The sequence below is a fragment of the Gobio gobio genome, assembly GCF_949357685.1.
Source record: "Gobio gobio genome assembly, chromosome: 2".
In the NCBI taxonomy this organism is placed as follows: Eukaryota; Metazoa; Chordata; class Actinopteri; order Cypriniformes; family Gobionidae; genus Gobio; species Gobio gobio.
Genome location: NC_137098.1, coordinates 65,958,853 through 65,982,070, shown reverse-complemented (window position 1 = coordinate 65,982,070; position 23,218 = coordinate 65,958,853). Strand labels below are relative to the sequence as shown.

The 23,218-nt window shown below is 38.3% G+C and overlaps 2 protein-coding genes across 7 annotated transcripts in view; both read right to left on the bottom strand.

The window, feature by feature from the left end:
• Positions 1–595: 595 nt before the first annotated feature.
• Positions 596–19,090, bottom strand: mfap3l (microfibril associated protein 3 like). Of its 2 annotated transcripts, none has more exons than XM_079810447.1 (3): positions 18,798–19,090; positions 17,519–17,941; positions 596–3,973 (listed from the first exon to the last, which is right to left on the bottom strand). In XM_079810447.1, the coding sequence occupies exons 2-3, from the start codon at positions 17,796–17,798 to the stop codon at positions 3,057–3,059; spliced, it is 1,197 nt and encodes a 398-aa protein (XP_079666573.1). In that variant the 5' UTR covers positions 17,799–17,941; positions 18,798–19,090; the 3' UTR covers positions 596–3,056. The 2 variants fall into 2 exon arrangements, with proteins under 2 accessions (XP_079666573.1, XP_079666574.1); XM_079810448.1 differs by lacking the exon at positions 18,798–19,090 and adding an exon at positions 18,645–18,780.
• Positions 19,091–20,863: 1,773 nt separating this feature from the next.
• aadat (aminoadipate aminotransferase) overlaps positions 20,864–23,218 on the bottom strand; it is a 26,590-nt gene continuing 24,235 nt past the window's right edge. For all 5 annotated transcript variants that reach the window (XM_079811048.1, XM_079811049.1, XM_079811051.1 and 2 more), the window contains one exon: positions 20,864–22,839. In XM_079811048.1, the coding sequence (XP_079667174.1) occupies positions 22,798–22,839 (42 nt within the window). In that variant the 3' untranslated portion in view covers positions 20,864–22,797. The remainder of the gene's footprint in view (positions 22,840–23,218) is intronic.

Below are 23,218 nucleotides of genomic sequence, written 5' to 3'. Positions count from 1 at the left end.
CCATCGCGAAAAGCTTCATATAAACACTTACTGACTACCATAGTATTTCTTTCCCTACTATGGTAGTCAATGGTTGCTCTATCTGCTCTGTTAAAAACATTTTTCAAAATATCTTCATTTGTGTTCAGCAGAACAAGGAAACACATAGGCTACAGGTTTGGAACAACTTGAGGGTGAGTAAATGACAGAATTTTTCGTAACTATAGCAACCGCTTCTCCATTGCCGTGTTTTTCTAGAAACTATCGCGAAAAGCTTCATATAAACACTTAGGTAAGGGTGTTAAGACGTTTTCCCTTGCCTCAGGGATTTCCCCCCCTTAGGGATACAACCACTTAAGAGGTTTCATACAACCGGGCCCAGAGACTTATATTAAATCTTGTGAAAAGGGGCATAATAGGCCCCCTTTAAAGTTCGTTCCTGATCTTGTGAATGGTTAATACATGCACATTATGGCAAAAATAGTTTTCAAAATCTTGTACCAAAATGTATGAACTTGCACTATCGTTAGTACGATAAACAGGAAAAATAAACCCTCCCCACAAATATTATTTGAAGAAGAGGACAGTTGGAGAAACAAGTCAATTCCAGATGAATATGATCGGATGAAGATTTATTTCCATTGAAAATTAATTACTCGTTTCCTGTACATTTGAGTAATTACGTAATCGCCGTTGTGAATTCAAAATAAGACACTTACACGACTCGAGTAATTCCCCAATCGATCTTCCGACTAATATATATATATATATATAGTGCTGTCAAACGATTAATCGCATCCAATGTAAGTGTTTACATAATGTGTGTATAATGATGTATATTTAAATACACACACACACATATATTTAAGGTAAAATGTATATATGATTGTATATATATTTAAAAAATATTTACATATCGTAAACATATGTAAACACAAACTTATTTTGGATGCGATTAATCATTTGACAGCACCAAATTATAAACGTTTTGTTTCTACAATCTTATCACTAATTATTTTCATAAAAGTCATTAATATTGCCATGACACGTGAGATAAATGCGCCTCGTCTCAGAAATGTCAGCTTTGCGAGCAAACGCGTAACAGCATTTCAACATACGGTTAACATTTACATACAATTATAATACATGTAACATTGAATTGCATATTTTGAGTGCTTTATATCACTGCTCTATACTAATGAGTAAACGGTTATTATTATTATACTCTTACAGATGGTAGGCCTATATTTTGTTCAGTGAATCGATGCTGTCATTACACTCGAAGATGAGCAAACTTTAATAAAACACATTAAAAATAAAATCTACTTGTGTTCCAAGGTTCGAAGAATAAATCAGATTTGGTCCAACATGAGGTCAAGTTTTCATTTTGCACCCTAAAATCAGACATCTTCAGTCACATTCAGCACTTCAATAAATATTAACGTATTCATGCATTATATATATATATATCTAACACAATTTACTGCAGCGTTTAACTGAAAACCTTTATTTGAACACTAAACACAAACTACTCAAGTGGACACACCAGACAACAGGAAATGTATTTGAGGCAAGGATCTTTAAAGCTCTTCAGACAAAATAAACTGATCTGCAAGGCACTGAGATCAAGCGTTATGAGAGAGAGAGAAAGAGAGAGAGAGATTTGGATGATGCAAAAGCGTCTCCTCACCCGAATGAAGGCAAACACACAGAGCGTCATTGGTACACAGCAGCTTTATTTCACTACTTGAACAGCGTTTTGAAGAGCATCATGGCCATCGTTTCCTCGGACAATCCTGACCAGGAACATTCCTAATGACTTTACCAGCGGTCACTCTGGCTTTAGAGGTCAGATAAAGCTAGATCAACGACACGGAGGACTTCTAACACGTTTGCACTGAAACTAAGAGGTGAGAAGCAGAACTGTGGCTCTGGGATGTTAAGGAGAGATTACACATTATCAAGAGCGCGTCGTCTTGAGAAAGAAAAAGAAACCAAGATGTGCATTTGCAACTCAAATACTTACTTTAGTACTACTAATATAATGTAATAATAACACTATCTTTAATTACAGTAACAGTACAAGGACTCCAGTGGAAACTCGACTGAATAAAATGCCTCAACTGAAATTTCTCAACGTTATTTAAAGTGTGGCCGACACGGATCATAACACACACACACACAAAGGTCCAGCATTGAGAGAAGATTGACATGCACTCTTCATGCATTATAAAGAGGGAGCGAAATCTTACGAAAAATGCTCGATTTCTATTCTACGAAATGAGAAACGCATTCTGGTTCAGGAGTTTTTCTTTCAGCCAGAATGTATTCATCAGTCGTCCGTTCTCACTCATTCATGAAATGGATAATCTGCAACTACATCCGACAGGAAAACGACTTTCCGTCTGCCGATTAAGACGCAAGATGTGAACTCGGTTAACTACGCGAAACAGACGAAATCATGAGGATTTTCTAAATAAACGGAGAACTTTGCCTCAAAATACATTCAGCATGAGTATTCATTGTCATTGGGAAGAGTCATTTAACAGGTCAATGGTTATATTTTACCCTGAAACCAAAAGAAAGATTTTCCCCATGAAGGGAAATTACATTTTTAGGGAACATTAATCTTTTTTTTTTGAGATTGTGACAATCATTTAAAGCAAATTTTGTCCCCCACATGATCTTTGCTGTAATGCAACAAAAAAATACAAGTGCGATTATTATACTCATAATTATTGCAATACAGCAATGACTTAAACAACCCAAACTGAAATCAGCGTCATTTTCTAATTCAGCTGCTACAATATATTTTAAATGTACAGTAATGAGAACAACGTTTATTGCATTACAGTAGCTTCTAAAAGTGGCGGGTTCAAATCGCTTAAACTGAAAACGTCACAATGCGATGCAAAATACAATTTCTCTTTTTACCGATTGAATTTACGGTGAAACACGACCCGGACATTTTTGGAGTTTCGAGAGATTCACGCAAACACGGGTGCAGCTTCGCAACTTCTAAGAAAATCAAATTTGACCTTTTTCTTTCCCCAAGAATATGCATAGCGAGGTCATTATTACACATGGCTTTCATAAATGACTTGGGTATTCTGCGCAACACCACCCTCTTCTACGGGCTCTTCTGCGGACTCCGCCTCCACCGCCGCACTTTCCTTTTCATCAGACTCCGCCTCCAAAGGCAGCTCAGCCACTGGGGGCGGGGCGGAGATCACTTCCGGAAGAGGCGGAGCTTCCATGTTACAGCATCCCGCTGCGGCTAACGGCGGATGAATGGAAACCTGAATGGCCATGTGTTGAGGCTGCTCGTGAAGCGAGGCGTCGTCCGAGTCAGCGGCCGGAGACTCGCTGCGCTCCCGCTCCCTCGCGCGCTCTCTCTCGCGCAAGATCGTGAAAACGTCGCTGGAAGTGCCGGCCGTCGCACCGCCAGGGCCTTCCTGACTCTCGGGTGCCTGCCGGACAAAAGTGTGTCTCATTTCCTCCACGCCGACCACCTCGAGGATCTCCTCCATGAAGGTGCGGCAGTTCATGATGAGCGGCGGGAGCGGTATGCTACGCGCTAGCTCCTCGATGTAGCGCGCAAACTCCATGGTCTTGAACTGCGTGACCTTGGCCAGCTCCAGCGTTTTTGCCGAGGTGATGATAGGAATGCGCTTCGCGATCTCGAAGGCCTTCTGAAGCTTTTCTGCACCTTCCGTGCGGAAGAACTCATTGATGGCCTTCTCGGTTTTCTTCAGATGGCTGCTCATCATGCAGAGGCGAGTGATGTTCAGGATCATGATGATGGTGAACGTCACCAGACACACCACCATATAGTACACGCCCATATCCCCATTGGTGAACACCACCCGCAGCGTCACGGTGCAGTTGGCCTTGCCGTACGCGTTGGAGGCCACGCAAGTGTATTTGCCACGGTCTGCAAACGTGATGCTGGTGATGTTGAGGATGCCATCGTCCAGAAGCCACCATTTACCATCTGAGAGAGAGAGAAAGAGAAAAATCACACACTGGAGACTGAGCTTGAGTGAAATCCACAACTCAAAAAGTGTTTACATACAACCAAATCATGTTAATAAAAAAGCAAGTGATGTACGAAGGGGAGATTTGTTCTTAATGACCCTACAAGTGTGATTAAACCATCAAAATATGAGGAAAATATTGTATATTTCTATAAATGAGGGAAAACCAACACTCTAAACAGGGTATTTATCTGACAACATAATTTGGCCAAAGAAACAAACTACATCTACAGGTTGATTTACTTTACTATTAAAACACACAGGAAAAAGCATACATAATTAGCTTTTAATATTTCATCAGTTCTCTCGTATATGCAAAAATATGTCTGCAAAATGTGGTTTCATTGCGTTGTCACAAATAAACCCCCAGACTTGCAAAATGTCAAATTTCATAGGCTGGACATCACTTATGGACACTACTGTGTACTACACACACACACACACACACACACACACACACACACACACACACACACACACACACACACACACACACTCTAGTGCCTAGCGTTTTTCCAAAGTTACTAGCCACTCAGCAATTTCACTGGCCACAATTTTGACCGCTACCATGGGGAAAACTGCCATTTAGATATATTAATCATCTCATAATTTGGCATCAGGTTTATTAGGCTGGTGTCACTTTAAGACCTGATGCGTTTTCTTTCTCAACTGTTTATTTTCACTTAAAACACAACTGACTGTGTTAACATGAACACTCACCAAGACCGGCAAAAACACACAATGTCAAATTGTCGGTTTAAGCAAAATCAACTAAATCTATTTCTGAGAGGTGGCTTTATGTGCACGCACTTTGGGTGTGAGCACAAAATCTGCAGGAATGATTAAAATTATGAGCAATTTTCGTCAAAATTCAAGCACCACCGTAACACCAACAACATTCGTGAAGTGAGTGGAAAAACCCTGCAGTCTCGCACTCGCTCAGAGTCAAAAATGGCCTTTGGTGGTGGCTGACAGACATGCTCATCCACACACACACACACACACACACACACACACACACAGTAAAAAGTACCTTACCCACATCAGCGCAATAGTGACAATAAAAATAAAAATAAATTCAAAGAAACCGTTTGTAATTTTCGCTTATCTTATTTTGATACCTTAATGTTAGTTTTTGCTCCTCTTTTTTTTACACTATTTACAGATAATTGTTTTGGTATATAATCATATCAATATTAAAAAGTAGTATTAAAAAAAAATAAACAAATATTTTCAGCCATATACAATTATCAGCTAGCAAATAACTTTGTTCTGGTTTCACCTCACTCCAGTCTAAACTAAATGATTTATAGGCTATTTATTTTACTACACATTGTGAACATAAATAAGCTGAAAGACTGTTGATAATTAAAACTCTCCCTTACACCCACTCTTGCTAAATGGGGTAAGCACACTTGTGTTCTCATTTCAGATGTGTTCTGAGTAAATGATTAAACTGATTCGGGAGGTCAGTGTTGGACAGATCAGTTGTTCTAACCCAGGGGTCTCCAAACTCGGTCCTGCAGAGTTTAGCTCCAACCCAAATAAACACACCTGGGGGGCCAGTTGCATAAACTTGGCCATTATGTTTAGACTGTGTCTCAAAAACTAATTTGACACACTAGCAATTAGTCAAGAGGTAATCATTCTTACTTTTTTGATTAAAATTAGACCAATCTAACTTTTTATGTAACTGTTAGGAGCAAAAAAAAAATGCCGAAAAATTGTCACTGTAGGAAAAACCCTGCTGGTATAGTCCATTCTGTGGGAAATTAGTAATGGAAGCGGTTCAGAGATTTCAGTATCGAAAAAATCTATATTTTTGACAAGAGTACATTCAGGGTTCCCACTCTTTCATGAACACCAGATTCAAGGTTTTTCAAGGACTTTTTAAAACAACTTTTATTTTAAATCAAGCACAATAAATACGATAAAGGTGGGTGTGTTACTGCCAATATATCAAATACCTACTGTACCTGTGTCTATCATTAATGTAGTGACGCTAAGGCATATACTGACAACTAAATACAATTTCCAATGAGGAAAAATGTCCAATTTTATAAAATAAAATGAGGAAAGAGGCTGGTGTACAAGAGCGAGTGAGTTTTAACGAGAGATGCAGTTTGCAGCGCTCTTATTCCTGCTTTTAACATTTATTTCACACTAGTTTTAGTTTTCTTTTTTATAAATCATTACTTAAATAAAACAATTAAATGAAAAGATATGGACAAGTTCATTGTTAGGCATTAAAAATATGCAACATTATGTATTAAATCACCTGTACATGTACCTTTTTAAAAATCAATTTGAAGGCTTTTAAGACCTGCACATATATTATATTTAACAGATATAATTGCTGCCGTAATAACGGCCCATTTCAAATGTTGACGTGCTTTTCTTCTTTTTATTTTTTGAGCGGTGATGAAATATATTGCTCTTGTAAATACTCGCCAGCATTTCAGTAATAAAAGTCTAGATCTTTAAAATGCATCCAAATGACAGCGAAGTGCAACCGTACGGTGCTCTGCAGGGGTCAAAAAGGATATAAACAGTGAATTTTGAAGTGATCTCATCTTGAAAACTCAGAGATGTGGATTCGGACGGCAATTAAATGACCACATGACCTTGGTGTTTGTCTGTAAACAGTGGGTAATTCGGCCGGAGATTTTTACGCGGGTGGTGGGAGAAAAACACTGACATTCTGGATTTGGGCAGCAATAAAAATCACAGACTAGCCCCTGACAATGATGATCATACCTTACGACCCCACGAGAAACTATTACCGCCCGAATAGGGCTTTTGACAGTAGATGGCGCTAAATGGCTTGACAGTAAATGGCTTCCTCCCGTAATGCTGTTTTGTTCTGGCTTTGGCAGCACATGAACAATTTTATGCTACTCTAACAAAATGCAGTTCATGCTTAATTCAAGCACTTTCAAGTTTGTTTTCAAGTACTTTCCAGGCCTTGAATCCTGAATGTCTGAAATTCCAGTACTTTCAAGAAGTGTGGGAACCCTGTACATTGCACTTAGTTTATCATTTCAGATGCCTTTATAAAAGATTAAAATTGAAAAATGTATATAATTCAAAACGCCAAAGTGGCTAGTAGGAGTGACGGCGTTACATTAACGATTAGCGAGAGTTAAGTGACCAACCATGGTTTGTTTTATGTGCAATTTAGAGGCAGTAAAACAGCATAGAAAAAACGTCAAACAACAATTGCAAAAAAAAAAAAAAAAAAAAACACCTGAGGATATGAGCAGCAGAATCTAATCATAATCTAATCTCTCTAATCTCAGTCATGATAGCCTCCAGTCAGCGACTAGCCCTTCTGTAAAAGGGCTCAAACATGCAACCCAGTAGCTCGTAAACACCTAAAAAAAAACATGACTCCCAGGAGTGCTTCAAGCGCTTCTCATTTTTCTAGCTAACATGCATCAGATGTAATCCATCGATAATGCAAGAAAAACATCTTGGCGTTACAACAACATAGGAAAATGTAATGAGCTGATAAAAGAGGTTGCATGCAAAGTGAAACGGAGATGATAAGCACAAATCTCAGGATTTGCGCAAACCATTGAATTTAAGAACGTAGCTGTTAAACATTAATTTTATTACTGGTGTACAATTGCGCTTGTGAACACACACTATTTGTAAAGTGAAAGTAGAAAAATTGCTTCCATGAATGCTGTGGCCACGATTAATCCACTTTGCATAATCCACATTTACATACGGACACTGATCCAGGGTCAGAGTTTCTGCCTTATTTGTTTAGAAACCGAACAGACTGAATCTTTAAACCTTTCACCTGGTCCACTTGCGCTCCTACATAATGCACAAGTGTGTTGAGTGCTGAGGGACTTTATAAACTCCATATCAATAACTCAATTTTTGGCACCAGTCTGCCAATGCACTTCTTACTGGAAGCAACCGAAGATCAAAACTATTCAAGTAAAATCATTTGATCTTTGCACTGACTAGGGATGCACCGAATATTCGGCCACCAAAAATTTTCGGCCGAAAATGACCCAAAAGTGCATTTTCGGTTTTCGGCTGAAAGACTTTTATCACCGAAACAATACGGCCGAAATGTTGTGATGACGCAAACAGAAACCGCAACCTGCACGTGCTTGTCTGAAGCAACATGTCTGCGGTGTGGACTTCAGTATATCTGAGAAACACACACATCTGCACCACGCAAAAAACACTGACAGCCAGAGCTCATGTTCTCGATGAGAAGAGGAACAGACTTCACTGTGAAACCCAACGGTTTCCCAAAGCAATCTTTAACAGAGGCATGTTTTAAGCACGGAACACACTTAAATCTGAGTTCCCACTAGGCTTGCTACGATAGTCGGTGTTGCCGGTGTTACCGGTGTTCAGACTCAACACCGGTTACATCACTTGCCCACCGTGGCACCGCCCACCGTCTTTTTGATTTTTTTTATAGTAATAAAATAATTTAGTTCAGTTAGAGACAATACAAATAAAAACTGAACGTATCTGCTTAATAAAGCAGGATCCGACCGTGAGTCTCGGCAGCGGCAGGAGTCATTCATCAGATTTAAGAGTGAGGAGCTGACTGAGATCATCGCGGAAGATTTGGTTTCAAAGCGAAACGTAAAAGCGCCTACTTAAGGGAGTTTGTCATTTGTTTTGTTGTTGTGTTTTTCATTAAAAATAATAGGCTAATGAACCCACAATTCAAGCAACCCGCAGCCGAATTGGCGCTAATGTAAAACCGAAAGTTAAATGTGCACGGCCGCTCAGAGCGCGCGTTGTTTACTTTCGCCTGGCTCCGCAGTGCGAGCCTCCGCGCTACGCTGACTGCGCGCATTTATTTTTGCCGCGCGCACCCTCGCGCTCGTGCGGGCGCGTCGAGTATAAACAAAGCTTTACGGACGAACTGTTATTCATTCATGGCGTGCATCTCAATCATAGACTGATCAATGCTTGATCAGTGCCCTGACTACTGAACTAGGGAACTGATTGAGACGCACCCATGGCCACACAGAGCGCGCATCTACAGACGAGCTGTCATTCACGGTGTGCGCGCACTGGCACGTTTTCAGTTCAGAGCGGTCGTGTGCATGTTACTTTCGGTTAGATAGAATTAGTGATTTAAAAGCCTCCGCCGGTGATACCGGTATTACCGGTGATGTCACACATCAATTAACCGGTGGGGAAATTTCCTCACCGTCACATCCCTAGTTCCCACACCAACATCGATCAACATGTATCACGAAATTCAAATGATAAATGCCGTTTTTACACTCTTTAATGTGGCATCACGGATCACATCACAGTTTAAGCGGCGGCGCGCGCGCGTGAACGCGATCATCTGTGAGCGCAATCGATCATCTCTTCCTTAAGAATAAACATGAATGAACATCTAAAGTGTGTTGAGGATACAACTTACTGTCATGTATATATGTGGTGTAATCGCTAAATAGTATTTCAACAGCGAAAAGACGTCAATATAACTGCTGTAAACTAACAATGTCATGTAACTCATCACATTTACCTCAGGCAGTCATTCAGTGTCCACAGAATTTTATTCACTAGAGAAATCAACTCTTTCACTAAATATATGACTATATTAGCCGTTATATTCATTATATTCTACTTAACCTGTTAGTGATATCTTGATTATTTCATGTATGTTTAAATAAACCTGTCATGAAAATGACAGACACTGTGTATAAATGATTATATTTCAACAACGAATTGGATAAAAAACTATTTTATAATTAGATTTAGAAGTTATTGCAAAAACTGCCTAATGTGAAGTTTACATGTTTGCGTACTGTGTTATTTGAGTGATGATTATTAGACCTAAAAATAAATAGCAACTGAATTTAGGCTAATAGTTTGGGCTCTGTTGTTAACCTTTAATATTAATGTGCAAGTAAGGGTTTACCTATATAACCTATATAGTTTACAGCAATTTCTTCAATACACTTTTAGTTATAATTTAATTCATTTAAGGACAGATACTTTTTTTTTTCAGTAAACCAATAAAAATAAATAAAAAGCCATTTTGTAAAACTGCTGTACCGAACCCGTACCGAACCGTCAGTTTTGTGCACCGCTATCCCTATTCTACAGTTAACACATGGGCTATTGCAGTCTTTGTTTTGATACACTATTATGTTGAAGGCCTACAGAGAAAATAGTTGTATCTTTAAGCAAATGCACTTTCTTGTAGTAGTCCTACAGAGAAAAAAAATTAAATGCACTAGACCTAAATGCACTTTGTTTTTATGAGAGAACATTTAATTTAAAAACCTTTCTGTAGGCCTGTACATTATTATTTAATGTACACGAGTGGGGTCAAGTTAAACATTTTAGTTTTAATTTTATTTTATACTGTGCATTGTTGCAATGTGCTAAATAAATATTGGCATAATTTGTAATTGATTTATTCTTTGAAACTTTACTATTAATTTATGCAATTGCAATGCCTTGATTTTAGTAAAGTTAGAACACAGTCATAGCCATAAATGCAATGGTACTAATAATTGGCATAATTTCTTTCAGTGTTTTGGTTTTCGGCCTTGGTTTCCTCTTTTTCGGTCTCGGCCAAGAATTTTCATTTCGGTGCATCCCTAGCACTGACTATAGCAAACAGCCAGCAAGTAAAGTCAATACTATGAAATCTAATGGACTATTTGCTTTGATAATGTCTAATATTGTGAATGAATGCCCTGCGCTGATGAAGCGGATCAGGCTGATGTAATCTAGACCTCTCGTGTTCCTGATGGTTCAAATAAAGCTCCACTCCACACGTTTTCTTCTGCTTCACTGAAAAACAATATGAAAGTGGTCTGCGAACGACCTTAAAGCTAACAACAACAATGCCAACTCATCCTGATTATGACAGAAATATTTAGTCTAATCTAAAACACAAAAAGCTGCGCCTGCAGTGTCATTCTGTTCATGCTGAAACACGTCAGTCTTCAGTTCACACTAATTCTTCACACTGTCACACACCCCGTCCAACACACTCAACTGAATAGCAAGGATGTTTCCATGTCACTTTAGCTAAAGGGTGCCTATTATGCAAAATTCACTTTTGAACATAAATGTATGTCGGCAGTGTGTTACACAACCACCCTATAATGGCAGAAATACACCCACTCCTCTTTTTTAATCCCTACTGTCTCAGAAAAAGCTGTTTGCAGATTATAGCATATGCAAGGTCGTATATGCTGAGGCCACACCCACAACTGCTGACAGACTCCGCCCTGTTTGCATTGACCCCGCCCTGAGGGAGCTGTACACAGTCCTCCATGTTTATCTCCTCGCAAGAGCATTTACAAGCAGCGTTCAAGTGAGAAATGTGTTCTTAAAGCTACTAAAGTTATTCAATCAAGAGAGTAGGGCTGTGCAATATGAACAGGATAATCATATTGTGATTTTTTTTTTTTTATGAATATTGCAATTGCGATTTTATTTGCGATTTTTGCTTTTTCAAACATGCCAGTGCATAACATAACGTTTCACAATGAAATAACATTATTAACAACAGTATTAATAGCTTGATAAACACAACTGTAACAAACTTTAAAAACTTTTAAACAAACTTTCGGTTTTCTTTAAAACAGACAACATAAAATAAATTAAGGTTAACTAACCTAGATTCCAGTCATAATCAATAAACTTCAAAACCGTTAAACTCATATACGGCTCCATCATTCTGCTGGACCACATATCAGTGGTCATGCCGTAGTAAATGTGTTTTCATGTTGTTGTTCACTAGTAACATTTGTTTCTTTAAAAACAAATAAATACAGTGCCTTCTAAAATTGGTTGACAGATTATTTTTGACCGCATTACAGTTCTGGATATAATTTAAATATGTTGCTTTGTAATTATATTAATTGTGAAATGTGAGAAATCTTAAATGAATTATTCATCATGCAAGTGGGTGGTAAAAAAAAAAAACCAGAATATGAAAAATATTTCCAGATAATTTTCACAAATTTGCTTTGGCATTAGTGGCAATATAAAAGCTAATTATTCAAGGGTGTAGTTTTGATACGGTCTATGGTTTGAACATTAGCTTATTAGTATTAGCTCCCAAAAAAATTACAGAAGCAAATAAAAATGAGGTCTGAGTTTCACAAACAAAAACCGAAGACAGGCTGAATGAAAATGTAAATCAATAGAGCCATCTCACTACAGTGGTTCTACAATAACTTTATGAATCGGCGAGAATAGTTTTTGTGCGTAAAAAAACCCCTAAATAACGACTTATATAGTGATGACGATTTAAAAACACGGCATCATGAAGATTCGAAGTGTTATGAATCAGTGAGTCGAATCATGATTCGGATCGCGTGTCAAACTGCTGAAATTTGGCGATTCAAACTGCTGAATCGACTCACTGATTCATAACGCTTCGAATCTTCATGATGCCGTGTTTTTAAATCGTCATCACTATAGAAGTCGTTATATTTTTATACGCACAAAAACTATTCTCGTCGCTTCATAAAGTTATTGTAGAACCACTGTAGTGAGATGGACTTTGTAACGACGTCTTTAGTAGCTTTTAAGGGTCTTGAGAGTGAACCGTGCCATTGAGCCAATGGAGGCCTTTCAGAGCCATCAGATTTACACTAAAATATCTTCATTTGTGTTCTGAAGATGAACGGAGGTCTGACGGGTGTCGAACGACATGAGGGTAAGTAATTAATGACAGAATTTTCATTTTTGGGTGAACTAACCCTTTAAGCACGATAGGACCGGTTTGCGCAAATCTCATCGCCCTATTGGAGCGTGCTGGTGAATGCGCGCAGATGCTACGTTGATTCGCAGAACACTAATAAACAAATAGCATCTTAAACATGCGCACAAGAACGTTGTAGTATTCTGAATTAACCCTCAGAGCCCGACGGCATCGCCCACGACGTCACCTCCGATAAATATCTATATTATTTCATGAAACTTTTATCGATTTTCTTACCGTTTTTTCCAGCAGAAAGCTAACGAGCTAGCCATCACGGGGGTGTCTTTGGTGTCTTTGTAGCCTTTACAGAAGGTTTTCTATCCAGCCTGGAACATGTGCATCTTTTTGGAGTTGTTCAGCAATAAATCAAAACGCTTACATCCAAGATATATCCACTAGATGTCCATAATTTATAAATTTTCCGTCATTTTTGCCGCTATCGCGATGCTAGCTGCCATTTTGGATGAGTGTTTGACCAATGACAGGCTGATCCGTCATCCACGTTGGTGTGCGTCATTACGCATGAACCACAGCTCTGTTATTGTGGAGAGAGAGAGACGCAGGGCTAGTGTTGAGGAGAGAGAGAGAGAGAGAGAGGCGCTGCAGTTTTTAGTAGTTTTGTGGAGAAAGTTTGAGGAAAAAGTTTGGAGGAGAAAGTTTGAGGAGAAGTTCCTGATAGGAACTGTTTTGAGGCTTGGCACCAGTAAATATCCAAAATCCAAAGAGGCCAAAAGCGCCTGGACTTTTTTTGGAAAAATGTAAATAGTTTTTGTTCTGTATAAGTTATCATGTTTATTCCTGAGTTCCAGGACTCTAAAGACTTGAACAAACTGTTTTCCAGAGGAAATATGCTAAGCTTTTATTTATTTGTGTGTGTTTTCAATAAATATTTGAGTGATTCAAATTCCGTTTTATGTTTTCATTTGTCTTTATGGCCCCATAACTTATTTTACATTCAGTTGACATCAATGCAACACAAATATACTGACAGAGCAACTTGTCTTGAAAAAAAAGAGGTGTGTCAATTGTCTTTGCACAACAGGGTTGATGTTTTACAAGCTTTTTTAGTAAATAACACCAGGCGGAAAATTAATTGTAAAAATACCCTTAGGTCTTAAAGGGTTAAATATAAATTAATAATATCGCAGCCTTGTGCGGTTTAGAAATCGCATGTGCTCAAATCGCGATTGCGATTAATTGCACAGCCCTGCAAGAGAGCGAGTGATTTTCTGTTGTTCTCTTGTTGTTTGATTCATATTAACAGCACATATAGCAGTAGGGGCTGTAGATTGCACTGCAGATCTAATACACACGTGTGGTTTCTTTCCCTGCTCTTTACGATCAGACATAACCGACTGGGTCTGTGTGAGCTTGTGTATTTGACTGTTTAAGTGCAATAAGACGTGAAAGAGAACTTAGTGTAATACTCGCGGGACGCTGCGTCTGACATCCAGCTTTCTGTGTGTGTGTTTCGGGAGTGTGCTCTTAGCAGTTTACACTGATATGGCTTTAAAACATGCAGATAATAAACGTTCATGATGATGAAGAACTTAATTGTCATGCGAGCGTGACCACAATAGAGATGATAATCAAAACCAAACGGATGTTCTAGTCTTTGGCAGAGTACCCGAGACGTGAGGCAAAGGCTCCGCCCTCTTCTGGAAAACGGGGTGGGGAGCAGCAACTCATTTGCATTTAAAGATACACGCACAAAAAAAGCATATTTTTCCTTCCACTCAAAAATGGCTATTTACAACATGGTATAATTATAGATTGACAAAAAAAATATGTACGTCGTGTCCCAGACGTCACCCGTGGGTTTCTGAGGAGCAGTTTTGAAGCCTAAAGTGTGGCCGTTGCCATCTTGGCAGCGCGTCACTCCCGGATAACAGAAAATGGGCAAAGTGGAGCTAACAGGTGGAGTGGGTGGGGCTAACAGGTGAAGTGGGTGGAGCTAACAGGTGGAGTGGGTGGAGCTAACAGGTGAAGTGGGTGGAGCTAACAGGTGGAGTGGGTGGAGCTAACAGGTGAAGTGGGTGGAGCTAACAGGTGGAGTGGGTGGAGCTAACAGGTGAAGTGGGTGGTTACTAACAGACAGCAGACAAACGTCTAGTAGTGACAGCAGCTGCAATCCACCTGTCACTCAAAGTGGACACGCCCCTAATTATGCAGAACTTTAAGGCTTTATATAATGTAAACGAATGAGTTATAAAAAAAATAATTCACCCCCCTCACAGTCGTCATGAAGGACAAAATTAGCCGTATAGACCAAAACCACAATTTGTCCCAGACTGTAAACATGTGTTCTTCTGCTGTAAAGTTGGGCATTTTAACATGAGCTCAATGAGATTCTGCTCCTTCTGGAGTCTGCCTCTAGTGGCCAGTCCATGAACTGCAGTTTAAGTCACTTCCGTATTGGCTTCAAGAGAGACCACGGGAGCTTGCCGCTTGGGTATAATACACGATCTGTGGGTATTTTGAGCTAAAACTTAGACTCATTCTAGGGACATCTGAGACTTATATTACATCTTGTGAAAAGGGGCATAATAGGTCCCCTTTAAAACATTGTCAGTATCTGTTTAGCATGCTACGCCTGCCTCAGACACCATCAGTAATCCTCCAAACATCACTCCTCAGACTACCACAGGGAATTACTGACTCACGTTTTATATCACCAGATTAAAAGATCAAATCGTTGCATAACAGATTAATCTCAAAGAGTGGATGCAATAAATCACGGAAAATATCCACAGTGGTCATTCCCAAAACCAAGTGTGTTTACATGCATTTACAATCAGCACAAACCCCAAAATGCAACAAAGGCATTAGTATTTGAAGTAAAACCACTGGAAGTCTAGGTGTTGATTACCGTGGTTTCGTTTTAAATATGCAGACGAAGCAAAGACCAAAGGTTTATGTTTCGACGGCAAACTGGTCATTAAAAAAAAAATCTCATGCAGATGTGTTCTTCGTCTCTTGTTGTTGTATTTATTTGCATGTACACTACCGTTCAAAAGTTTGCGGTCAGTGTGTTAAAGAAATATATACACTTCTACACAATAAAGAGACCAAAAGCAGGGCTTGACATGAAGACTTAACAAGTAAATCCAATCATTCATTTGTCTGAGTAAAAGGTTTCTTGCCCAGAAAAAGTTCATTTTTATTCTGAAGCAAAATTCTCATTAGTGTTTTATCAGCTTTGACATATTTAAATCTGCATATTTGTGACATTTTGCCCAAAGGCATTTATTTTACCTTTATAAAGAGCATCTTATTAAATATATACTTCATCTTTCATTTTAAACTCTTAAATTTGATCAATAAATAAGACACTATAGGGCAGTTACCAGTCAAAACTAATTTACACTGGAAAATTACAACTGATTTAAATAATGTTATGAGATTTTGTTTTAAGTATTTGTTGAAAATAGAAATGTTGGGGGTGGTGGGGGGATTATACTTTTAAACGTGAAACTAAACCGGCTTGAGTCATTGAGTCATTCATTCAAACGGCCGATTCATTCAAGAATGACTGAAGCCCTGTTCCAAATGGCACCCTAAACCCTCATGGAGTCCGTACTTTCACGACGCAATCCCGCTTTGACTGCCGGGAAGAAGTAACTGAGACCTAAAATGACAAATGGGACACCCTGTGGTCTCGTGGACTTAACGGGACACACGCACACAGCGGCCATTGTAAGTCCACAAGACCGAAAGTGCACATGAAGTGTGTCATTTGGGACAGGGCCGCAGTTGTTTATGAATGGATCATTGAATCTTTGACTCAACTGATTCGTTTAAAAACGATTCGTTCAGTAATAAAACACTTTTTCTGAGTCTTGTCGTGATCTTTGGAACTATTTTCGCTGTAAGCGGCTTCATTTTAACTACTTGTTTATTGAACTGTCGTATGAAATGAGTGTCACATTTTCAAAAAAAACGCACTCTTGGTTGTGTGATGTTGCTTAACTGCATCATACGTTATATATATATAAACTACTCGAGATGAGGCTGCGTGAGCCTCAACAGCGCAACCTTGTTACCGTCAGTACATTATACATTAGGCCTAATCAGGATACTTGTCTGTTTGGGCAAGTAAAATTCTCTTTCACTCGTCCCAGACAAGCAGACAATCGTTAATATTCAGCCCTGGACAGTAAAATATATCTATAATATTATAATATTCAGCCCTGGACAGTAAAATATATCTATAATATTACAAAAGATTGCAAATAAACGGTGTTCCTCTGTACTTTTTGTTCATTTAAGAATCCTGAAAGAACCCAGTTTCCACAAAAATATGAAACTGTGATCATTCAACATTGATAATAATCATAAATGTTTCTTGAGCATCAAATCCTCATATCAGAATGATTTCTGAAGGATCATGTGACACTGAAGACTGGAGTAATGATGCTGAAAATTCAGCTTTGATCACAGGAATACATTACATTTTACAATATATTTTATTATACTATAATAATATTACTGTTTTTACCGTCTTGGTGTGCATTTAAAAAAAACGTGTAAACCCTTGAAAATGGTAATTATTTTTTTACACTTGGGTAGAGCAATCGCAAAACTTCAACACCGCAAAACTTCAACACTGCCATTTGTGCGAATCATAAAGGAAGACAATTCTATTACATGAGCATATAGTGCTGGAATAGTAGATTATATATATATATATATAAATGAAGTGACCAGGTGTAGGTCTAGTGTTAGAAGACAATGCATTGGTGTCTGAAGGTGTTTTTTACAGTAAACGTACCACTTATCTTTGTGTCAAGCAGGTGTCCATGCGAGTTGAACCATTGGACATTTGGAAAAGGTTCACCGGTGATGTTACAGTCAATTAAAGCGCAGTTTCCCTCCCGGGCGATGATCTGGCTTACTTTGGGGAGCACCATGGGCACCGAGCCGTCACCATCTGCCTCCGTCCCGTTCTCGCTTCCACCTTCATCCACCACCGAGATGTTCAAAGGCCCTGCCGTACAGAAACTAATCACGGACACTAAATAAATGATCACGTATCCGTTCACCCTCTTCATTTTCTCTGGCTTTCAGTAACAACCGTAGAGATGAGATGTCATTCTCCACCGGTGCTCATGTTACAGTCACTGGTTATCTGCAAGCCGGCCAGCATGGAGAACACAAACCAGCGGTGTGCATGATATTTCCTGCAGATGCATCACTGCAAAGACAGAATAAAGAGGGAAAAGTTATGAATTTGTCAGGGCTTTTAACTCAAATGTTGCACACAAAAGCTGTGACTCCTCCTCCTCATGTCATCTTATCAAACAAGAATAACAAGACCTACAAAAACAACAACTGACTCATATTTTCTGAGGCGGAAATCATCATGTTTTGGTTTATTAGTCTAATAAAGCAATTTAATTGTATGTTTAATTAAAACACTTCACATATCCAATCTCTATGTGACGTTTATTGTACATTTAACGTTAAGCAATTTGCAACTTCATGAAATTGAAGATAAATTAACATCTTAAATTAAAAAAAAGAGCACAAATAGGGTTTAATACGACAGTACAAAATCAAATGTTGACCCGCATGTAACGTTAATATTAGCCTGATGTCATTTTAAAAGCGCCTACGTGCAACAATAAAATAAAAAAAAATTCGAGACATTTACAAAACATTGTAATATAACCCAACTAAGACAAGATTTGCGTTTTCTGGTAGTGATATTCACACAGTTTTGATGTCTAAATCATACCTGGCACGTTAAACCGTGTTGAAATCAGCTCGAGCTAACTGCGGCTAGTCATATGACTAGTCACCATCCGCTAAGGAAGACGCATAAAAATACATTTTCCGCACACATTCATAGGCTTTAACCCTCGCCATTCAACATGGAGATGAAACAAAACACCTACCGTTTACGTATAAATCATGTGAATGTAAAAACACAGTCGCAGTATAAATGGCCGAATATGCCGCTAGCATAATAGCCGACGACAGCCGCGTTTCCTTTTGTTACATTTCGCTAAACACGGCGACATTTACTCGATTAACAGCGTAACACTTACACCATGTTGTTCCCCCGCTGCTACCTCTCGATGTTCGTGCTGAAATGTGAAGTGCCGAAGCTCATTGGAGGTGTTTTGTGGGTTTGCTTTCAGTTGTGACTCGACTGCTAGTTGTGACCCAATAATCGCTTGAGAAATCAACGGACCCCAAAATAACGTAGTGTGTGTGAAATATGACGGAGCAAAAGCGTTATGCTTGGTTTTTAACCCCTCCTATGTTCCGTGGCTTTCTGCTTTCTATTCCTCCCACATCTTTTTTTTATCCTTTTGACTCAATTGACCCAGTTTTTCTTGTAATTGGTTGTGCATTTGAACAGTTTGGTTTATTTCCTCACAGTTAACTGGTTTTGCAGCATGTCTTGCATACAGTAAATGTGAAACAATACACATGGCTGTACTGTGACACAACAATGACAGTGGTATATAGAAAACTATTATGCTCCAATAAACAGTGATAGACTAGCAGGATAGACTAGTCCAATTTGGTTTATTAAATGATAGATGTTTTATTGCATAATTAGAAAGCTTTTACTTAAAAAAAAGTTTTGTAAGCAGTTTGGCATGACAGTAATGCAGTCATGTGGATATTGGGTGCATTTTTAAGTTAGAGATGAAGGATAATGCTCATTTTTAATGTTATCGTTATCCCGGTAAGAAAATTTGGTCTATATTCAAAAGAAAAACTATAAATAACGTATTATTTCCTCAGCTAAGACACTTCAGATGTGCACTGTTCACCATGATGGTTTTGAATTGCTTGAAATATGATTGATATCACATTAAAAAAAATGGAAAATACAGTTAATGCAAAATGTGCAACGCAAGTCATACCGGCTACATAAAATTATAATTGTGTGTTTGGGGCAGACTTTAGTTTTTTTTGTAATCAGGCTTTCAAAAAATTTGCTTTAGATTTATCGGCCAATATATTGGTTATCAGCTTTCAAATATAAACAATTATCGGTTATCGGTATGGGCCAAAATGTTCATATCCCTATTTTAAGTACATTGAAGAACTATGTAAATACCATATTATTTGAATATGCTAATCATCAGTGTTGGACGTAACGCATTACAACTAACACAAGTTACATAATCAGATTACTTTCCTCAAGTAACTAGTAAAGTAACACATTGCTTTCTTTAAAAAGTAACTAAGTAATGGAATAAGTTACTTTTTTAGGGAGTAACTTTTAAAAAAAGTAACTTGACCCAACACTGGTAATCATTCATTGCCTTTGTATTTCAAAGTACAAATGTAAACGTGTGTACAACAAGATACCACTGTATATGCTGACCCTTTGGACACATATAAAGACACATGGACCTGTATTTGATGCACACTTCATTGTAAAACCGTATAAAAATCAAGCCTAAATAAGGAAGCTAGTGTGAAAATCCTGAGGTAATGTGTATCCATCACCACCTCTGCAGATTGCACATTCAGGCTTCAGAAATGGCGTTTAAGTATTAACTGCCCTTGTTGGTCAATGTCAAACCACTTTACAGCACTTTGACCATTTATTATAACCAGCGTGTTAAACCATTAAAACCTCAAACAACACACATACACGCAATTAATCTGGCTTTTAAAACAGTTATGAGTGCATAACATGAGCTAACGCACGATTATACCAAGATTTATCACTGCCGCCTGTGTGTGTGTGTGTGTTAGAGCCCTTCATAAGCACTTTCCCTGAGTAGTGTACACAAAGAAGCTGTTGTCACAGAAACAAGCTGTGTGAATGCCAGTACTCTTCAAAATTAAAGGATCCAAAAGGATAGAAGACACGTAAGGTTCCCCAAAAAACAACCATTATTTTATAAAGAACTTCTTCCACTATAAAGAACATTTTGCAAAGGTTCCACTGATGTTAACGTTTCTTAAATGAAACCACGGATGATGATAAAGGACCTTTAGTTTTAAAACTCTAACAAATTTGTGTTCAAAGGTCAAGGATTTACATTCTGCAAGTTCTCCACTGAAAAACCAATGCAATGGGATGTTCTGCAATTAAATAAGGCAAAGCTTTGGTAAAAGTACAATCAGCATTACACACAATAATGACGTTTGTTTAATGATTTATTGAACCCTTTTCGGCCGGCATGCACATTTACATGCAAGTCCACTGGACTATAACAACTACATTCTCAATTGTGGTTTTACCATATTTAAGTTGTCGTGGCAAAATTTCACTGCATTACTGAATAAGAGACAAAACCTTTCCCAATTGTCTTTATAAAGATTTAATTTCTTGCAAGAAATGAGTCACAGTCATACAGCCATCTTCAACGTCTGCAGAGTGCACTCACTAGACATAACAGCACTCAGCTTTTATCAGTTTCCCAAAGTCACTCCTCCTGTAAATTTCCACACATGACAAGAATCAGCAGCACTTGCTCAAATCCCCAAGTGTGCTGTTCATTTTAACCCGGATCCCTACGTTTAGGCAAATCAAAGTCAAATCCCAGTCTTCATGTCTCCTGTACAAAACATGTTTTCCATGTGTAAGTATAGAACGTGTTCTCTATATTCTGTATACGACCTTTTACCTGTACAACCTAGCATTTCATGCACAATGTTTAATGTATAGCTATGATTCAATTTTCCCATAACAAAGTCAAATGGACTCTTTCTGAAACACAAGAAAACTACAGCAAAGTGAGAGGGAAAAAATCTACTATTGCATTCCCACGACTTTTAGAAATGTCCAACATGTCAGTCTTGCCAAATATCCAGGTAAATACAGTCAGCTTAGTAACGTTAGTTGAGAGAAAACGCATGTTGTGTAACGGTATATTGGATCCGTGCTTTAGCTCTTAAAGTGACAGCAGCCTAATAAACCTGCTGCTGTCTGTCATGATAATCAGAGAACAAAACTAAGAGAACATCTCTCAATGATCTTAAACTTTTATAACTTTAATTGTATGTATTAATCTGTATTTAATATTTACAATGAAAATCATCCAGTGTTTATATTTGATTAATTTCTGTAGTATTTCTTACTGTTAGATCCACCTGAAAATCTTAAAGCCATGTTTATTTCATTTGTCTCTTTATTCTATTGTATTTATTTGTGCTACCATTTGCAATTTGTTCTTGTTTTATTACTGATTACTTGTCATTTTTTTCTAAATGTAGTGGAACGAATCAAATAAAGCCTCCCTGTGCTGTGTGTAAGCTATTATAACAAGATTACGGCAATAAAATAATGTCGGTGTGTGTGTGGCAGTTTTCCCCGCGGTATGGAAAATCGATATTTTTCAAGGTATCGTATCAAAGTTGGAAATTCCAGTATGGTGACAACACGAGCGCTCATGTCACTCCCTCAGCAGATCTTTTAGAAACAGTGTGAACTAGTTTCTACTCACTTAATGCCAGAGTCATAAAACGAAGGGTATGGTGATAAAAATGTACATTCTTTTAAGAATGAAATGCAGAAATGCGTCATCAGTCTGTGATGAGTGTCCAGTAGCTTACTGTAACTTATAAAGATGCTACACGCAACACACCAACACATCATTTGTGTTGAGTTAGTCACTAATGAAGACTTTAACCTTTCAACATGGACATTTGAAATTACACACTCTTAACACTAAATGCATTCACTGGAGCTTCGCCATCCTATAATTAAACATGTCACACAATAGACCAGTGCTATGCCTCCATGTAGACAGCAGCTGCAATTGCACTGTAAACCAACTTCAATAACCATTTTTGATTTTAATACGCACGCACATGTAAAGAATAAAACTTCTTGAATGGTGAAATAGTGTTATTAACCATTATTTCAAGTTTGTTCATCTGGTACTGGCTGAAAGGTGAGAATATGGGTTTGTTGTTGTGCAAAAAAGGCAGAAAACTGGGCAGATCCAGTCTGTGTGTGTGTGTGTGTGTGTGTGTGTGTGTGTGTGTGTCATGTGACAGCAGCATTTAACGGATGATCCTGGACATTAAAATCATCAGACCCATGATTCCTCCTTCCTGGAGATCAGCGGCTCACACGGCCTCCTTGATCAGATCAGCGAGTCTCCTAAAGGCCTGTGGATGAAGAGGAGAGAGGCAGAGAGTGCTTGTGCTTAAATACAGATGAATTCAGCTCACAGACGCATATGATGATGATGATGAAGATATTATCATTCAAACGTTTGTGCAACGTACATTTTGCATAATAAAGGATGCATTAAATTGATCAAAAGTGACATTAAAGACATTTATAATGTTATAAAAGATTTCTATTTCAAATACATTTCTATCCATCAAAGAATCCTGAAAAATGTACACAAAAAGTGAGTGAGTGTGTGAGTGTGTGTGTGTGAGAGAGAAAGAGAGAGAGAGAGACACACAGATAGTGTGTGTGTGTGTGTGTGCGTGCGAGATAGAAAGAGTGTGCGTGTGAGAGAGGGAGAGATAGTGAGTG

Excerpts from the sequence above, each read along its gene's own strand:
- mfap3l (XM_079810447.1), bottom strand. The coding sequence starts at position 17,798 with ATGAAGAGGGTGAACGGATACGTGATCATTTATTTAGTGTCCGTGATT. Across the intron at positions 3,974-17,518 it reads GCTTGACACAAAGATAAGTG|ATGGTAAATGGTGGCTTCTG; the intron begins GTACGTTTACTG and ends TCTCTCTCTCAG.